Genomic DNA, 14,567 nt, shown 5'->3' with positions numbered 1-14,567 from the left:
TGACTTTGACATAATGTCTTTATTAGTTACTACACAGACAGACAGTTACTATGTATTTATATAGAATATCTTTACAGTACACATTTGAATAACAACCAAGCAACTAAGTCCCTCTACTATTGTGAACAGAAGCAAGCTTTTTGGGAACACTCCCAAAATATGAAACGTCAACTTATTGCTCAATATAAATCAATCATAATGGCAGTAAGAATAGCAGTAGTGATAGCAGTAGTACACATAACCAATAGAAGTATATCAATATGAGGTTACACCCTACTGTTGCTATAAAAGTTCAAGAGGAGAGGAACATAAAGTGTACATCACAATACAGTAGTGTTCAGTTTGGGTGACCAACAAGTGCAAAGAGGACGAGGTCTACAGATCTGGAGTGATTCTGCGACAGGATGCTCGCTCGGTATAATGCCTTTTTTCACACCTTCAAGAGACACATTTCTTTTCATCATCACTAAAATATGAAAGGTGAATAGCTCTTTTTTTCAGTAGTCTAGTATAGCCTTTTTACAAGCATACAGTTAGCTTTGATGTTATTTGCAACCTATATGCCATCTTCGTGAATGTCCACTTGGTTTCATTATTTCTTTCCATTTTAATCAACAAATTTAGATGTTTGTTGTGATGACCTGTGAAAAGTGGTCACGGGGCAGTGGGCAACATGCCATTCAAAATGACAAAAAACATTGGTCCCTCTGCGGACCCCTATGGAACACTTACACAGGGGTTTACATATAGGGTTTTGAGTCAACTGTGACAAATGGAAGTATTACAAAGTATTTCAACAAAAATATGTAATCACCTGTACTAAACAGTTATGCATTAGGGTAGAATATCCAAATATTGAGAGGCAAGGAGAGAAGTGCATAATGTGAGGTTGTTTATGAGAAGGTGAGGGTCGACAATACAGTACAGCACTTCAAATAGGGACAATACATTCAGGATCCCCCTGGCAGTTTTGCTTTTGTTTGAGGAAGAAATTAGCTTATTCAAAGTGGAGATGGATTATGAAATGACAGCAACTCAGTTACAAGCTATTATTATTAAACATTAGGAGCAGTATAATCTAAAAATCTGAAATAATCTCTCAAGCTACAACACATTCTTTTTCCATAAACATTCAATTATCCACTATCAGAATCTCTCTTTCTCTCTCTCTCTCGTTCTCCCTCTCTCTTTCTCTGTCTTCTTTAATGAATCACACTTTTTTCTAAACCCTGTGCTCTTTGGGGCCCCCTGGTGCAGACACACTAACACTGCAACACGACCACATTGCAGACTAAGTAAACTAACAAAGTGACTTCAGCTGATAGCCCTTTAGGGTGTGACTGGGTTGGCCTGTGAGAACTGGGGCACCTTGTGATTTTTAAAAGGGAGGGGTATACTTTTAAGGAGGTTGGGAGTTGCCCTACATTCCGAGCTTGGCGCCCAAATGGCTCCAAAAAAGCCCCAGCTCTTACAGGCTACCTCAGAGATAGGAGCACACCTCAGCATTTGGAAGCTACGCCCCAACTCACAGGGGACAGAGGGTTGTGTGAAAGTCAGTACAAGAAAAATGGGTGACTTTGGTAAATAATGACTATACATTACTAAGCACAAAATACAGGGGGACCCAAAATCCAAAGCTAGTCCAAGACAGCAGTGCACAGCAAGACTAATCTAAAACTATGCATTTTCTACCAATGACATAATGGATATACTGTATATCGTAGCACATCAAAACAACAAAAGCAATAAAAGTGTCTGATTTGTCATTTCCTTAAAGCACCCAGCCCTCTAAATTCTATCCCCCTTTTTAGATCCTTTATGTTAACATTTACACATAAAATCACCATTTAAGATGGCAAACCGAAAGGTCAAGTACACACGATGCTAAAACACCTAAGCTTAACAGCACAAATCAGGCTTTTGTGCACATTTAACATTTTTACACATTCACACAATGAAACTTACAATATCATGCTTTCATTTAAGGATAACCAGACTAGATAGATTAGAAATGGAACTAGCAAGGGGGCTTTTATGTGTATGTGTGTGTGTGTGTATAGCAGTATGGTGCAAGAGCAGTATGTGTTAACTTTGGTACATCCATAGTCAAGGGGCTAGGTGCAGTAAAGAAAGGCTTGGTTAAATAACTAGTACATAGAATTAACACTGGGATCCTGGCTTGGCCCCTGGTCCAGTTTAGTTTGGGTTGGCACATGATTGTCAAGTAAGAGATCACAAAGAGCACACTGCAGAACCACATGCAAGCACTGCTGCTACACATCAAAAACCATGGCTCTAGCATCTATCCACATTAAAAGTGCTAACAAGAACAACACTGTTTCCTGTGGTATTTACTGTTTCTTGTTTACAATCAGTTTTATTTTTTTTCTGAATGTATGATTTTGTTCTAGTTTTGTTGAAATTGGAATATCATCCAACCACGGAAATCTCCAGTAAACATAGAGACAATAAATAGAGGAGACAGCGTTGGAATGAGCAATCCCCTACCAATATCTAACACACAACACACTGCCAATACTACTCTTACTCACAGACTACAATGACCTAAGTTTATGCTCACATTCACATGCATATACACTACACTTACTCTAGCCGACACTTAGATGTAGTGGATTGTCTTCAGAATACATGACACACCGCTTAAAGCTGCACTCAGCAATGCATTTTATTACATTCCTCATTGGTTTATGGCCATACAGTGTGTACATGTGCGGTGTTTTTTTTTTTTTAATTTAGTAAAAACCTTGCTTTTGTGCATGCTTTCTGTTAGTGAGTCTAATGCTACACCGGCTACTAGTCATTGTATTGTCATTAAATTCGATTGTCTTCCAGCGCAAAATTAGCTATATACAAGATGATTAATTAATACTGACAATAATGCTTTCAAAGTCATACTATAACATGTTAAAAGTATATTTTAGGTTCTTTTGGCTCATAGGTAAATCTGTGAAAGAATGTGTGGTAATATAAAATTATTCTAAAATTACACTTTTACGTAAAATAAAAAAAATAAAAAATGAACAAAAAAACTCAATAGTGCAAAGGATTACTAGAACGCAAAACTTTACATTTGTTATATTTCACCAAGTGCAGCTTTAAATATGAGGTGAACTACCTATACTCTGGCACTAACAGCTAACACATCCTCTTAACACACTATAAACCTGGGCACTTGACTATGATAGGCTGTGCTCTGCTGTCTGTCAAATCCTGGACACGCCCACCCACTATTACTCACCAATCGTAAACAAGAGAGCGAGAGAAAGAGAGAGAGAGATGTCAATAACAAAAGCTCTGCTCAAAATACTGTCATAGTGCCTGCTAACCACCCATATCTCTTAATATTTAATGGCAGTTAGATTTGACATATGAGGGAAAATTGACACTTTTAGATTTTTGGGGGGTGGGGAGTCGTGTCAAAGGGTGCAGGCAAAACAATGAGGAAACACTCAGTAAACACAAGTATGACACTTCAAGAGTTAAAATATTAGCCTAGTTGTCAAGTGCTGGGTCACAAAGTGGGAGTCGAGATGACCGTTTTCAAGGTCTGGAGGGGTTGTAGTATTAATAGTTATGGTATCATACAGCGGGCAGGGGCCAAGGGGGCACACGACCAGATAAGAGGGAGATGAGTAAGAACAGACAGGACCTATGCAAAGCTTACACTTCATTTTGTTCCCTCTTTTTAATAATTACCACTGACAGCAAAAAGCAATGGACTAAAACCTGAATCTGTTGAGAGCTTCCATATCAGTTAGATGAAGCCACAATTTAGCATATTTAAATGATTGGATGGAGAAATAAAATGTTTGGCAAATAGCTTTGAGGTTCTTATGTTACAAGCCAAAAAATTTACAAAAATAATATCAGATGGCGATTGTTATGAAAAGGCATCAATGGCACTAAATTAAAGAGAAAACCACCTCCTGAAAATGATCTACTTTGGCTTTTACTATTACTAACCCTTTTTAATATACCCATAATTCCATAACATGTTTACACCCTCTTGTAGTAACTAACTCCCTTCATCTAGGTTATAAAGATTGTTCCTGTCCAGCCCACTGCTTTTTGCTGTCACTGGGGACCACCCGCTGTCCCTCTCTGTTCCCTCCCCTCCGTCCTCCTTCGCTCTATGGCTGTACTGTCCCCTCAGCAGGACACCTCCATGGTTTGGGTGACCGCGCCCACCCCCTCGGTACTGTCGGAGTGGGTGCAGGCCCGAGAGCGACCCCCCTCTGTGGAGCTGGCACTGGTCAGAGAGGCCGTCCTAGAGCGAGCCAGGCGGGTCATACTGGCAGAGGGCACTGTAAAGACAATACGATGTTAGAGGCATATATGAGTGTGAATTATACAGGCTCTTCTCATCCCAATGGTCTATATAACCACATGTGGTCAGTTGCCTTATTATTAAAAGAGTTTTACATGAACTATTGACATCACAATTTCCTTTTGATTAGATCAAGGTTCACTGATAATGGCAATAAAACCTTTTTTCTGATTAATTATAATGTAAAAATTCAGATTATGTCTAAATTTGCTAAAACCATTTTTTGCAAGTTCAGAGTATAATTTGGGGTAAAAATATAATGTGTCTTCCATTTATGAGTTTATAATGTTGTGAGTTCGCTAAGGGCCAGTGACCATGTGCGGATAGATGGGATTGAGAAGATGCTCACTGGGGGGACATGGGGAGGTCATGCTGAGAGACCCTTCTGAGCAGCTGGTGAGAGAAGGTGGCTGTCTACAACTAAACAAGTGGATAAAGCTGTTAATGATTCTGGCACATTAACAGCTCCATGCAAAGGACAGGCTCAATGTCCAGTTCAGTGTTACACAAAGAAAACTGATGCAGACGATGTGCTAAATATCACACCACTATTATAACTTACCAGCTGGTTCTAGTTGTTTAACTATTAAGGGTAAACAAGCACAATCTAATGTGCTATGCATAAAATACGTTTTGACTTCTGGGGTCATTGTGGATTTGTTTACATATTCATTTGGCATAAGTTTTAGACCAGATGCCCTTCCCTAGTCTTTCTATTTAACCAGATTTAACCAGGCTTGGTATGGCCACAGTGGGTAATCAGGCTTGTGACCACTTGTTTGTATTGTAAAAAGTATAATTACACCATGGAGTAAAAAGTGTAATAAAAATTGGCTTGTTATTAGAATCATATCATAGCTCTTATTAACAAGGCATTGCTTTGAGCTAGCTGAGTGCCATGCAAAGAGAAACATTTCAGATGCAATGGCAACATGGAGGGATGGGGAAAAAGGAGCAGGTTAACTATTTTTCCACTGGAGGAAAAATCACTCAAAACAAAGATGGGAGTTGTATGTCCTTAAGGGCAAAGGAAAAAATAAACAAAAAGGCTAAAGATGACGGCAAAACATTTCAAATCAGCCCAAACATTATAGTCATCACAAAATCATCCATAAATCAATTTTAAAATGCTACAGAAGAGGGCAGTAATAACAGGTCAGAGGTGAACAGGGAGGAGGCAGTACCTGGCCCTCCACTCAACCTCCGATCCTTCACATAAGCGACTGAGAAACAGGGCAAGGAGACAGAGGGTAAGTTAAAAAACCCTCTGAGGCAATTCTATGAGCACTTTTGTAAACAAGAAGATACTTACTGTAGCCCATTCCCTGAAGGAAGTACTTGAAGGCTTCAGTCAGCTTTGCAGGCTGCAAAAATAGTTTAACGTAAGTTCTTCTAGACTATGGCTAGGCCAAATAAATTAGTTAGTTCCATTATTGTGATCCTTCATTATTGTAACATCTGCCATCTATAAAAATGACACTACATCTAATTCTTTCTTTACCTGTGTGATCTGGGGGAGTCCACCAGAGTCAGCCATCTGTTAAATAAGAAAACTAAATCTTTATTTTGTGCAGTGGAATACCATACAAATACAAGTCTTTAAAAAAATATGCCTCTGGTCTATCAGTGCTGTATCATTACATGATAATATTCATGTTGTGCCAGAATCAGATGACGGTTTTACCTTGAGGAAGGTGGTGTTGGTGGGGTCCAGTTTGGAATTGCACTCAACCTGAGAAACAAAGGGATCATGCTGAGGTTGAAACTATGATGCATTATAAATGAAACTGTATGTATTTGATATACTAGAGACTGGCAGAGTGCATGTATGTGAGTGACCCAGTTACTGCAGAGTGCTGCAGAGATGAGTCACCGCTGCAGAGCTCACCAATGTGTACACACACATGTGAACACACACACAACCACACACACATGTAAACACATGCACACACGTGAACACACACACACGTAAACACATGCACATGTGCACATACACATGTGTGTGCACACACATGGACACACACATGAAGAGACCAGGACACACACAATAGTGTGGAAGCTTTAATCCTTCAACAATAAACCCTGTAAAAAAAGACACATGCTAACTACTACTAATACTAATTTCACCTGATCACCTAATTTTTTACCCCAAAAAATATCATGCTTAAGGAAGTTTCTATGCTATGTAAGTGTCCAATAAACAAATGTCCAAAATACTGCACTTGATTCTGTAGCTTTATGCATAAGGATACTGTTGTACTACATACTGTATATTCTGTATAATTTAGAATATTAGCTGATAACATTACCATGGTCTGGATGATCAACTGTATCAAATATTTAAATAAGAAATACATTATTTGTATTAGAGATATAGACCACAGTTTGGTATTATCATCATAGATGGTGTAGTATCTACATTTGTATGATACTATACAGGCCACATAATCTAAATATAGAGTGACTATAACAGCATACTTGGTACACTTGCATGGACATAGGGTTAACTCTACAGAGATATAATTAATAGACCATGACAGTAAATCTGAAACATTTAAATGCACATGATCTCAAGAAAAAAGTTCACTTTCGATATTGTGTTAAGTTTTGATATTGTGTGATAATTACAAAATGGTTTTAGAACATAAACCAATATAATTAATATTCCACTGTTGATTGGAGGGCCTCTTTTTATCTCATATTGCTCAAAAACTGAAACATCAAGTTGATATATACAATTTATATATTCCTAATTTTGTACGGTCAGTAAACAAGTTGGGTGATGGGTGATTCTGTTTAGCATCTAAAGTGGAGCACTAACTCACTAAACGGCACTGCAGTGGGCTTACTCACATTGGGCCATGAATTATCTACGTGACCTCCATCTGTCTCTTCCAATAGAACTACTTTTGTTTACAGCCTGCACTTCCTCTGCCACATTTGGAAGAGTTACACTGCTCCTAGGCCGTCCTGGTTCAGAGCCCCCTCCTGCTTCCCTCTATCTCCCTGCGGTCCTACCACAGCAGTGATTTGATTTAGTGTCATACATGCGACAAGATGAAATGGTGCAGAAGCGTACATATCTGGGACACTTTTAACAGGAAACCCCAGAGACAGAACAGAACAAGGCCATCTGGACCCACACGCATAGACAGACAAACAGACAGACAGATGGATGGAAAGGCTGGAGGACAGGGGCCATAGGGTCAGCAAAGTCTACAACAAATATTATCTCTGCTGCCTGACCCATTTGTTTTTTTCTTTTGGTTTTCTTTAGACGAGTTCTAATCACATAAATATGATTAGAATTAGCCTAAGTGTAATATTTAAGAAATTGATATTACTGCCTTGTCTGAAAAAAGATGTGAAAATCATGTTGATAATTCGGACCAAATGACAAAAGCCAACCAAAAATAAATAAATTACTATGAAAAAGTGTCTTTATAATACTACATAAACATACAAATTTGTTCTTTTCTGTTTGATCAAGCTTCAAACTGGCACTAAGCGTAAGGGCATGCCAACATAATGAGGATGCACATAGAGGATGAGCAGAATGAAGCAGGAGGGAGGGTGAGGCTATTTTGGGCTGATGTAATACAAAAAAACAAACTGGGTCAAGTAAAAAACACAGACAAGAACAAAGTATTCTCACCACTCCTTCCTCAGCAGGAGCATTATCTCCCACGACCAGCATCACCGGACACCTACGACACAGCAGTAGACTCAGCTTATAGTCACTTTCACTGCACCCAACTAGGAAATGTATTTTGCTAATGGATTTCTAAAAATATATTATCAACCATAACATTTACTTCTTTACTCCTTGAAAAATGCCAGGCTTTATAAAATAACTCATGAAAAATTTGAATTTGCTCAAAATTAAATGAAAAATTAAATGATTTTATTCAAAGTGAGAAATCATTAAGTCATTGTCATTTACTCGTATAAGCCTAGAGCTCATTTTGGCAAATAAAATGTATCTGGTCATAAAACAGTTCAGTATGTTCCGACTTACTTAAGAGTCTTGGCATTGAGAGCACTACGATTCATGTCCAGGTCCCTCCGGCTGCAATCAAAGCATTAAATTAGATGGTTAGTTAGTATTACAAATATAGCTTAAGTTTTCTACTATTAACATTTTAGCCCCACAATGATGGTCAGCTACATACACTGCAATGATGTACCAACCAGGTACGCAAGAAGTTACCAGGGCGATAATTGGAATGATTTCCGATTAAAAGGTACAATCATTTTTGAAAATAAAATGTCCTTGGTAGTAAATTTTATTTTCTTAAGAATGTTTTGAGGATGTTTCTGGAAATCAATATAATTAATCATGTATAATAATAATAATACAATAACAATAACAATAACAATAACAATAACAATAATAATAATAATAATAATAATAATAATAATAATAATAATAATAATAATAATAATAATAATAAATTGCTTCACCTGTTGTACATGTTCCAGAAGAGGTGCAGGTTGAACTGGTTAATGTTGTTGTTGATTTGTTGTCTGTAGCTCTGCACCAGCTCTGTGTTGCTCACAAGTTCCTCCTGCAACATATAATATGAAGTTAGTCTCTTTGTCCCACATAATAAAGGGCTCCACGATCTTGGGAAAAGAATTTAATTTACGTTTTTCAATTGCAATTGCAATTAGGTTTGCGATATATAGGATTCTGTTCAAAGTTCACGTTGTAAACAACTCCAGGAGCATTTACATTTGAGAAAAGATTTAAATATGAACTGATAAATTAATACAAGAATCCCATTAGATCCTATCTTCTATAACAAGATATTTTGTCCTTTGCAAAGGACATTATATCATCTTAATTATTGTAGCCCTCTTGATTTGATAATAGCAGCCACTCAAATTTCGAGAGCCAATGTGACCATGTGTACCTGGCTGAACAGATGTGGCAGCACTGTGTCGGGCAGTGAGCTGGTCAGACCGGACAGCTGGAAGAGAAGAAGAGGGAGTCATTAGAAAAGCAACAAAAAAAGTTAACAGATACTTCAATGACAAAATTTACTTTGGAGGCAGCCCAGTCGATCCAGCCTTTGCCATTAGGGTCAATGTTGAGCAGAACCAACCCCTCGACCAGATCAGGGAAGATCAGCTGAAAAAATTTTGAATAATTTCTATATAATTCATATAAAAAAAAGTAAGTTTGATAAAAATTACTGGTAGGTAGATCATTAATCACTTACAGCAAACTTGGCCAGGACGTAGGCTCCAGCACCAACTCCAATCCCCACAATGCTTTTAAATCTGGTCAAATATATGAAAAAAAGAACAGTAGTAAGTTACGTCTAAAAAGTGTATTTTGAAGGTTATTAAATGAAGTGGTGAGATGTTGTATTGAACATTACTAGTTTGATGTGGAGATACAGTACATTACGTTAGAAGATTAAAAACAGCGTTGTTATATTTTTAATATGTTAAACATTTGCCTTGTTAATTTAAATGTGAAAAGCACTCACCCAAAGTGCTGGACTATAGTGGGCAGCATCCCAGCCAGTTGCTCCATGGTGGGATACTGGTACCTGTGGAAAGGCAGAATCATATATATTTGCTGACCAATGAGGCATTGTAATATGTAAGTATATATGGTTATTAGATTGAATGTGTTACCCCTGTGGAAACTGGGATGCTCCGACCTGCTGTCCGGGGGCATCGACGTGGCACACCACAAAGTGCTTGGTGATCTCCTGCATGTCCTCATTGTTGAAGAAGGCATTGAAGCACAGTTTGTCTGCGGGACACAGAATAATGAAGGAATTTCAGACAGAGAGCGGCTCAGGTGAGAGGAGCAAAAGAGAGAGAGAATAAGAGAAAGACAGAGACATGGGGAGAGATAAAGAGAGAAAGAAAATGAGGGTGGACAGGTCCGCTGACATTCAGTGAACCTCAGAGTGACAGGAAGAGAAACCATCTGTGCATCTGACTCCGGGCCAACAAAAGATTAACACGAGTTTGTATACCACTGAACACATGCTGCCTCTTAGTAATACAGGAAAAATACTACTACAGATGGTTAACCTTTGGACAATCAATGTTCTTTTAGTTATATAAATTCAAAAATCATACAAATGTATTGTTATGACATGATATTACATGTTCCAAAACATAAATGTAAAAATCTTCTACTTACTCTGACAAATAATAATATGCTTTATCTACTGAAGTGCAGATATAATAGTCCTCTAGTGCTTTATGAAACAAACATAATCTAATAAAAAATCCAAATATGAATATGAAACTGAGTAAGTGCAGTCTGTTTTCATTTGGAAGGCAGATTGTTTTCAGCACCACTTTATGGAGCTGAACTAGATCTTCATGTATAAAGGACGTCCGTGCTCTCACTGCTACTGCTGCTGCCCTGGCCTACTTTCACTCATGTGTGCTGCTTGGGCCAGACCGTGCAGCCGCTATGTTTTCATCCTCAGGGTCAAGCCCACAGTGCTAATTTAACGGAACAATTGCCATGACAACTGGGTTAGAGATGAGGAGTAAGTATGTAACAGCTTCATAACCAAAATACCCGAGTCACATTAGTTTAGGAGTCACAGTTTTAGTTATAGTATATAGAACATACTCAAACAATCTAATTCCTTTTTGGTATTACTAATGGCGAACATCACATTGAAATGAATGTGGTTCTGTGGTAAGTATGTATAGCCTGTGTTTGCGTTGAATATTACATAGTACCTGTTTAATCTGTTTAATTATCAAAGTCACAGCTTCATCTTAAAATAACCTAACTGTCAAAAGCAGCCCACTTTTTCCTGGGTTAACGCTGACTCATCCCTAAGCCTCTCCCTACATGAGGCTCACTGACCTCTTTTCTCTTCTGCCACACTTTACACACTTTGACTGCTTCCCTCATCACACTTTTATTTAAGAATGAAATGACTGTTCACAGACTATATCATTCACAAGCTCTACTATGCATGAATCATCTTATTATCTTCTCTTTTAAAGTTAATTTTATGATGATTATTTATGTTTTTATTTGTTAGTATTGTCATTTGATTGCCTTTCTTATTCTGTAAAGCACTTTGAATTACTGTGTGTATGAATTGTGCTATACAAATAAACTTGCCTTGTCTAGCCTAGTCTCTTTACTTCCTAAGGTTGTCTGCAAGCTACAGTGAAATGGCTTGGTGACTGGTCTAGCATACTAATAATCTTCTTAATATGATGCTCTTTTACAGCTGCAGCAAGTACAGCATTATCCCCATATAGAACCCTAGAAACAAAACAAACATATTAAACAAATTAAACACAAATAGGTATGAATTGTTTTTTGCTTGTCTGTAGTGATTGCATAGAAAAACAACAATATTCTCATTCTACTGTAACAACTTCAAACAATAACTATGTCAACAGATGGATTACCTAGTCTGCCTTCTGCTATTACTTATTATTTTGAAAGGCTTATAGTGTTTCAAATCTGATGCACATACTGTAGTGCATGCTCTGGTCCATGTTGATGCAGCGCTGCAGTGGCCCCTCCCTCCTTCATGCGCACGGCTGGGATGTTTTTCTGACCTACATTTTCACTACATCACAGACCCCTTAACTCTGTCTATTCTATTTTAGGCACTAAATTTGACACAGTAATGTACCCCTACTCTCACACTGGATTGTAGCCCCCTGGGACAATTTCTGTCTGTTGTCCCGCAGACCCTCCCGCAAACACAGACTCATTCATACATTAGTGTAAATGGATATGCGTATATATGTTTTCAAGCAAGCAACAATCGACTTTATAAACATGTTTAATCACTTAAGAACTTTTGTGTGCTGGTCTATTTTGAGGTCTGTTGCATAACCACACACACCTGTTTCACACTCGGTGGTTGGAGATACTGTGGAAAAGAGTTCAAGTGAAGTTGTGTGTGTTCATTTTAATTAACAGTTCCACATGGGTGACATGGCCTCCTGTTTTAGTTGCGAATAAGGCAGTAGATGATGCAGTGCTCATTATCGCCTCTGGTAAAAACACAAAACACCTTGCACAGACACATGTGTCACAGGCGCCTCAAACTCACGGTTCAGTCCCACATCGTGGTAGGTGAGGATGGCAGGCTTGTTCCCTTTGGGCGCCCCACGGATAACCACATGCAGCATCCCATAAGGGGTCTCCACATCATGTTCCTGTAATATAAAACAAACACTCCCTTTAACTCACTGGGGACAATGTCGCACAGTGTTTTGTAACAGTAAATGAACCAGAACTCTCCCATGACACCAATGGTCCCCCCGCTGCGCACACAAAAGGTGGCCACAAGTATTTATGAAGATGATTTGAGGTAAACAGATGTGAGTAGGCGGTATAATGACATCTTATTACAAAATGTCATGGGTGTACTCTAAATGTAATGGTAAACAATGAGTATTTGAATAAGCACATTGATTTCACATTGCAAAGGCCTCAGGCCTTTAACAAGTCAATTTATAAATGTATTACATGTTGTTTTAGGTCACAGGACTAGTGTCCTAAATAGCAACTAATAGCAACTAAATATTTTTACTGTGTTCTTCTCCCTATCCCTATATATTAAAACAAATAAACAAATAAAAACAAAAAACACTTTATGTAACTAGGGAAGTTAAAACCAAGACCCAGTTCATTGAAGTATAACCAATGAATAATGAAATATAATTTGATAATTTCTGCATTCTCCAATTCCCAATAAATCTCAACAAACACCTAATGTATACAAAACCTTTCCTGTGAAAATGTCATCTTAATCTGTACAGGGAGATGAAAGCTGCTTTCTGTAAATAAACCTCTCCATATAGCAAATAGAAAGACAAATCCCTGCCTTTTTATATAGTACAGTGTGTTTACTGCTGACCCACATTTTGTCAGCACACTGTGGCCAAAGCTGCACTCAAAATGGAGGTGTGTGTGAGTGCTGGAGAGCGCTGGGATTAAAACATGCTCCGGAGCCTTTGTTGACATGATTAATGCTGACAGACAGTCTATAGCTCTAAAAGCAAATAGACAAATCCCATAGATGCACATGTTCATTTTCATTGAAACACATGCCATTGATTTGTTTTGTTGACCTTTTTACAATGCTTCATAGATCTTTCAGTTTTAATGAATAATTGAACTGAAAATATTTTGCATTCTCATTACTGTTTGAAAAAGTACCAAGTAATTGATATTTGTCACTGAAATAAAATAAAGTATTTGCACCTTCATTAAATACCTTACATTAAATATGCATTTGTTTACTGATGCAAAGAAACAGCTGTGATTCACTCATATATAAAAACAATCACAATATGACATGTTAAGCATGCAGCAAATGAGATAAACTCTGGTCCACCTGGTTCTGCTCGTCTCCACTGCAGCATCTTATCAGTGTAACACTATACCATTACCATAGGCTTATAATAGAATCAGCCACTGCCAAGTGCACAAACCCCCACTCACTGCAAACAAAGACACAACGCACCAAAGCAATGAGTTAATCCACTGGTAATCTGGTATTTCTGCTCCAATATCAGTCCAATCAGCCTGACAATCTGAGCCAGTTACAAAGGCTTTGGACACTATTTGTAAAGCAATGATCTTCAGAAGTGCAATAATGAACCTAAAGCATGCTAATTCACACATTCTCAGATCCTCTTCTCTAATGGGTGATCGCAAATCAAGTTCAATCTGAAAATTGCATCTGCGTCATACTATTGCATGCACATCTTGGCATATCTGTTCACCAGGTAGTCAAAATGGATGACAGCGTAGTTTAGCCCTCCTGTTCCCATCAGGATACAAGCCCACATGCACACTGGTGCTGCTTATCTGCAGTGGAGTAAGCATCTGTGCATTGCTCAGCATCCATAGTGTTGAAGTGTGTCAGTGGGGCAGTCGCACAATGACCCTCTATCCTACTTGGACAGCGCCTTATTCGTGTCTGACCAATATACTCCAGGTAAAACACCATGTCAACGCAAAAAAGCATGTGTAAATAGATAGTTATTCTAGAAACAACATGTTTCTTTTATATTTCAGCTATTGCATTGGTGTAGATACACAACTACACTGTCAAAAGTGTCCTATCTTAAACTATACTACAAATTCTAAGTATTAAAATCAGTGTTTCCAAAAATACCATACTGACAATAGAATGCATGGGGTAGTGGCACTGCCTGTATTAAAAATAGAACAAAACCCTAACTGATT

At 38.1% G+C, this 14,567-nt stretch overlaps 1 protein-coding gene across 8 annotated transcripts in view; it reads right to left on the bottom strand.

Moving 5' to 3' along the window:
• The window catches only part of ndrg4 (NDRG family member 4), a 48,188-nt gene continuing 33,621 nt past the window's right edge, over window positions 1-14,567 (bottom strand). For 5 of the 8 annotated variants that reach the window (XM_033967891.2, XM_055222661.1, XM_033967892.2 and 2 more), the window contains 14 exons: window positions 12,421-12,526; window positions 9,998-10,118; window positions 9,847-9,909; window positions 9,574-9,634; window positions 9,396-9,482; window positions 9,265-9,321; window positions 8,813-8,916; window positions 8,367-8,417; window positions 8,004-8,055; window positions 6,033-6,080; window positions 5,850-5,885; window positions 5,661-5,712; window positions 5,533-5,571; window positions 1-4,325 (listed from right to left, as the gene is read on the bottom strand). In XM_033967891.2, coding sequence (XP_033823782.1) covers window positions 4,171-4,325; window positions 5,533-5,571; window positions 5,661-5,712; window positions 5,850-5,885; window positions 6,033-6,080; window positions 8,004-8,055; window positions 8,367-8,417; window positions 8,813-8,916; window positions 9,265-9,321; window positions 9,396-9,482; window positions 9,574-9,634; window positions 9,847-9,909; window positions 9,998-10,118; window positions 12,421-12,526 — 1,032 coding nt within the window. In that variant the 3' untranslated portion in view covers window positions 1-4,170. The remainder of the gene's footprint in view (window positions 4,326-5,532; window positions 5,572-5,660; window positions 5,713-5,849; window positions 5,886-6,032; window positions 6,081-8,003; window positions 8,056-8,366; window positions 8,418-8,812; window positions 8,917-9,264; window positions 9,322-9,395; window positions 9,483-9,573; window positions 9,635-9,846; window positions 9,910-9,997; window positions 10,119-12,420; window positions 12,527-14,567) is intronic. The other 3 variants (XM_033967893.2, XM_055222662.1, XM_033967896.2) reach the window with 1 other exon arrangement.

The sequence above is a fragment of the Periophthalmus magnuspinnatus genome, chromosome 6 (genome assembly GCF_009829125.3).
Source record: "Periophthalmus magnuspinnatus isolate fPerMag1 chromosome 6, fPerMag1.2.pri, whole genome shotgun sequence".
Taxonomy (NCBI): Eukaryota; Metazoa; Chordata; class Actinopteri; order Gobiiformes; family Gobiidae; genus Periophthalmus; species Periophthalmus magnuspinnatus.
Note: the sequence above shows the minus strand (reverse complement) of the source record. Positions and strands in the feature narration are given on the sequence as shown.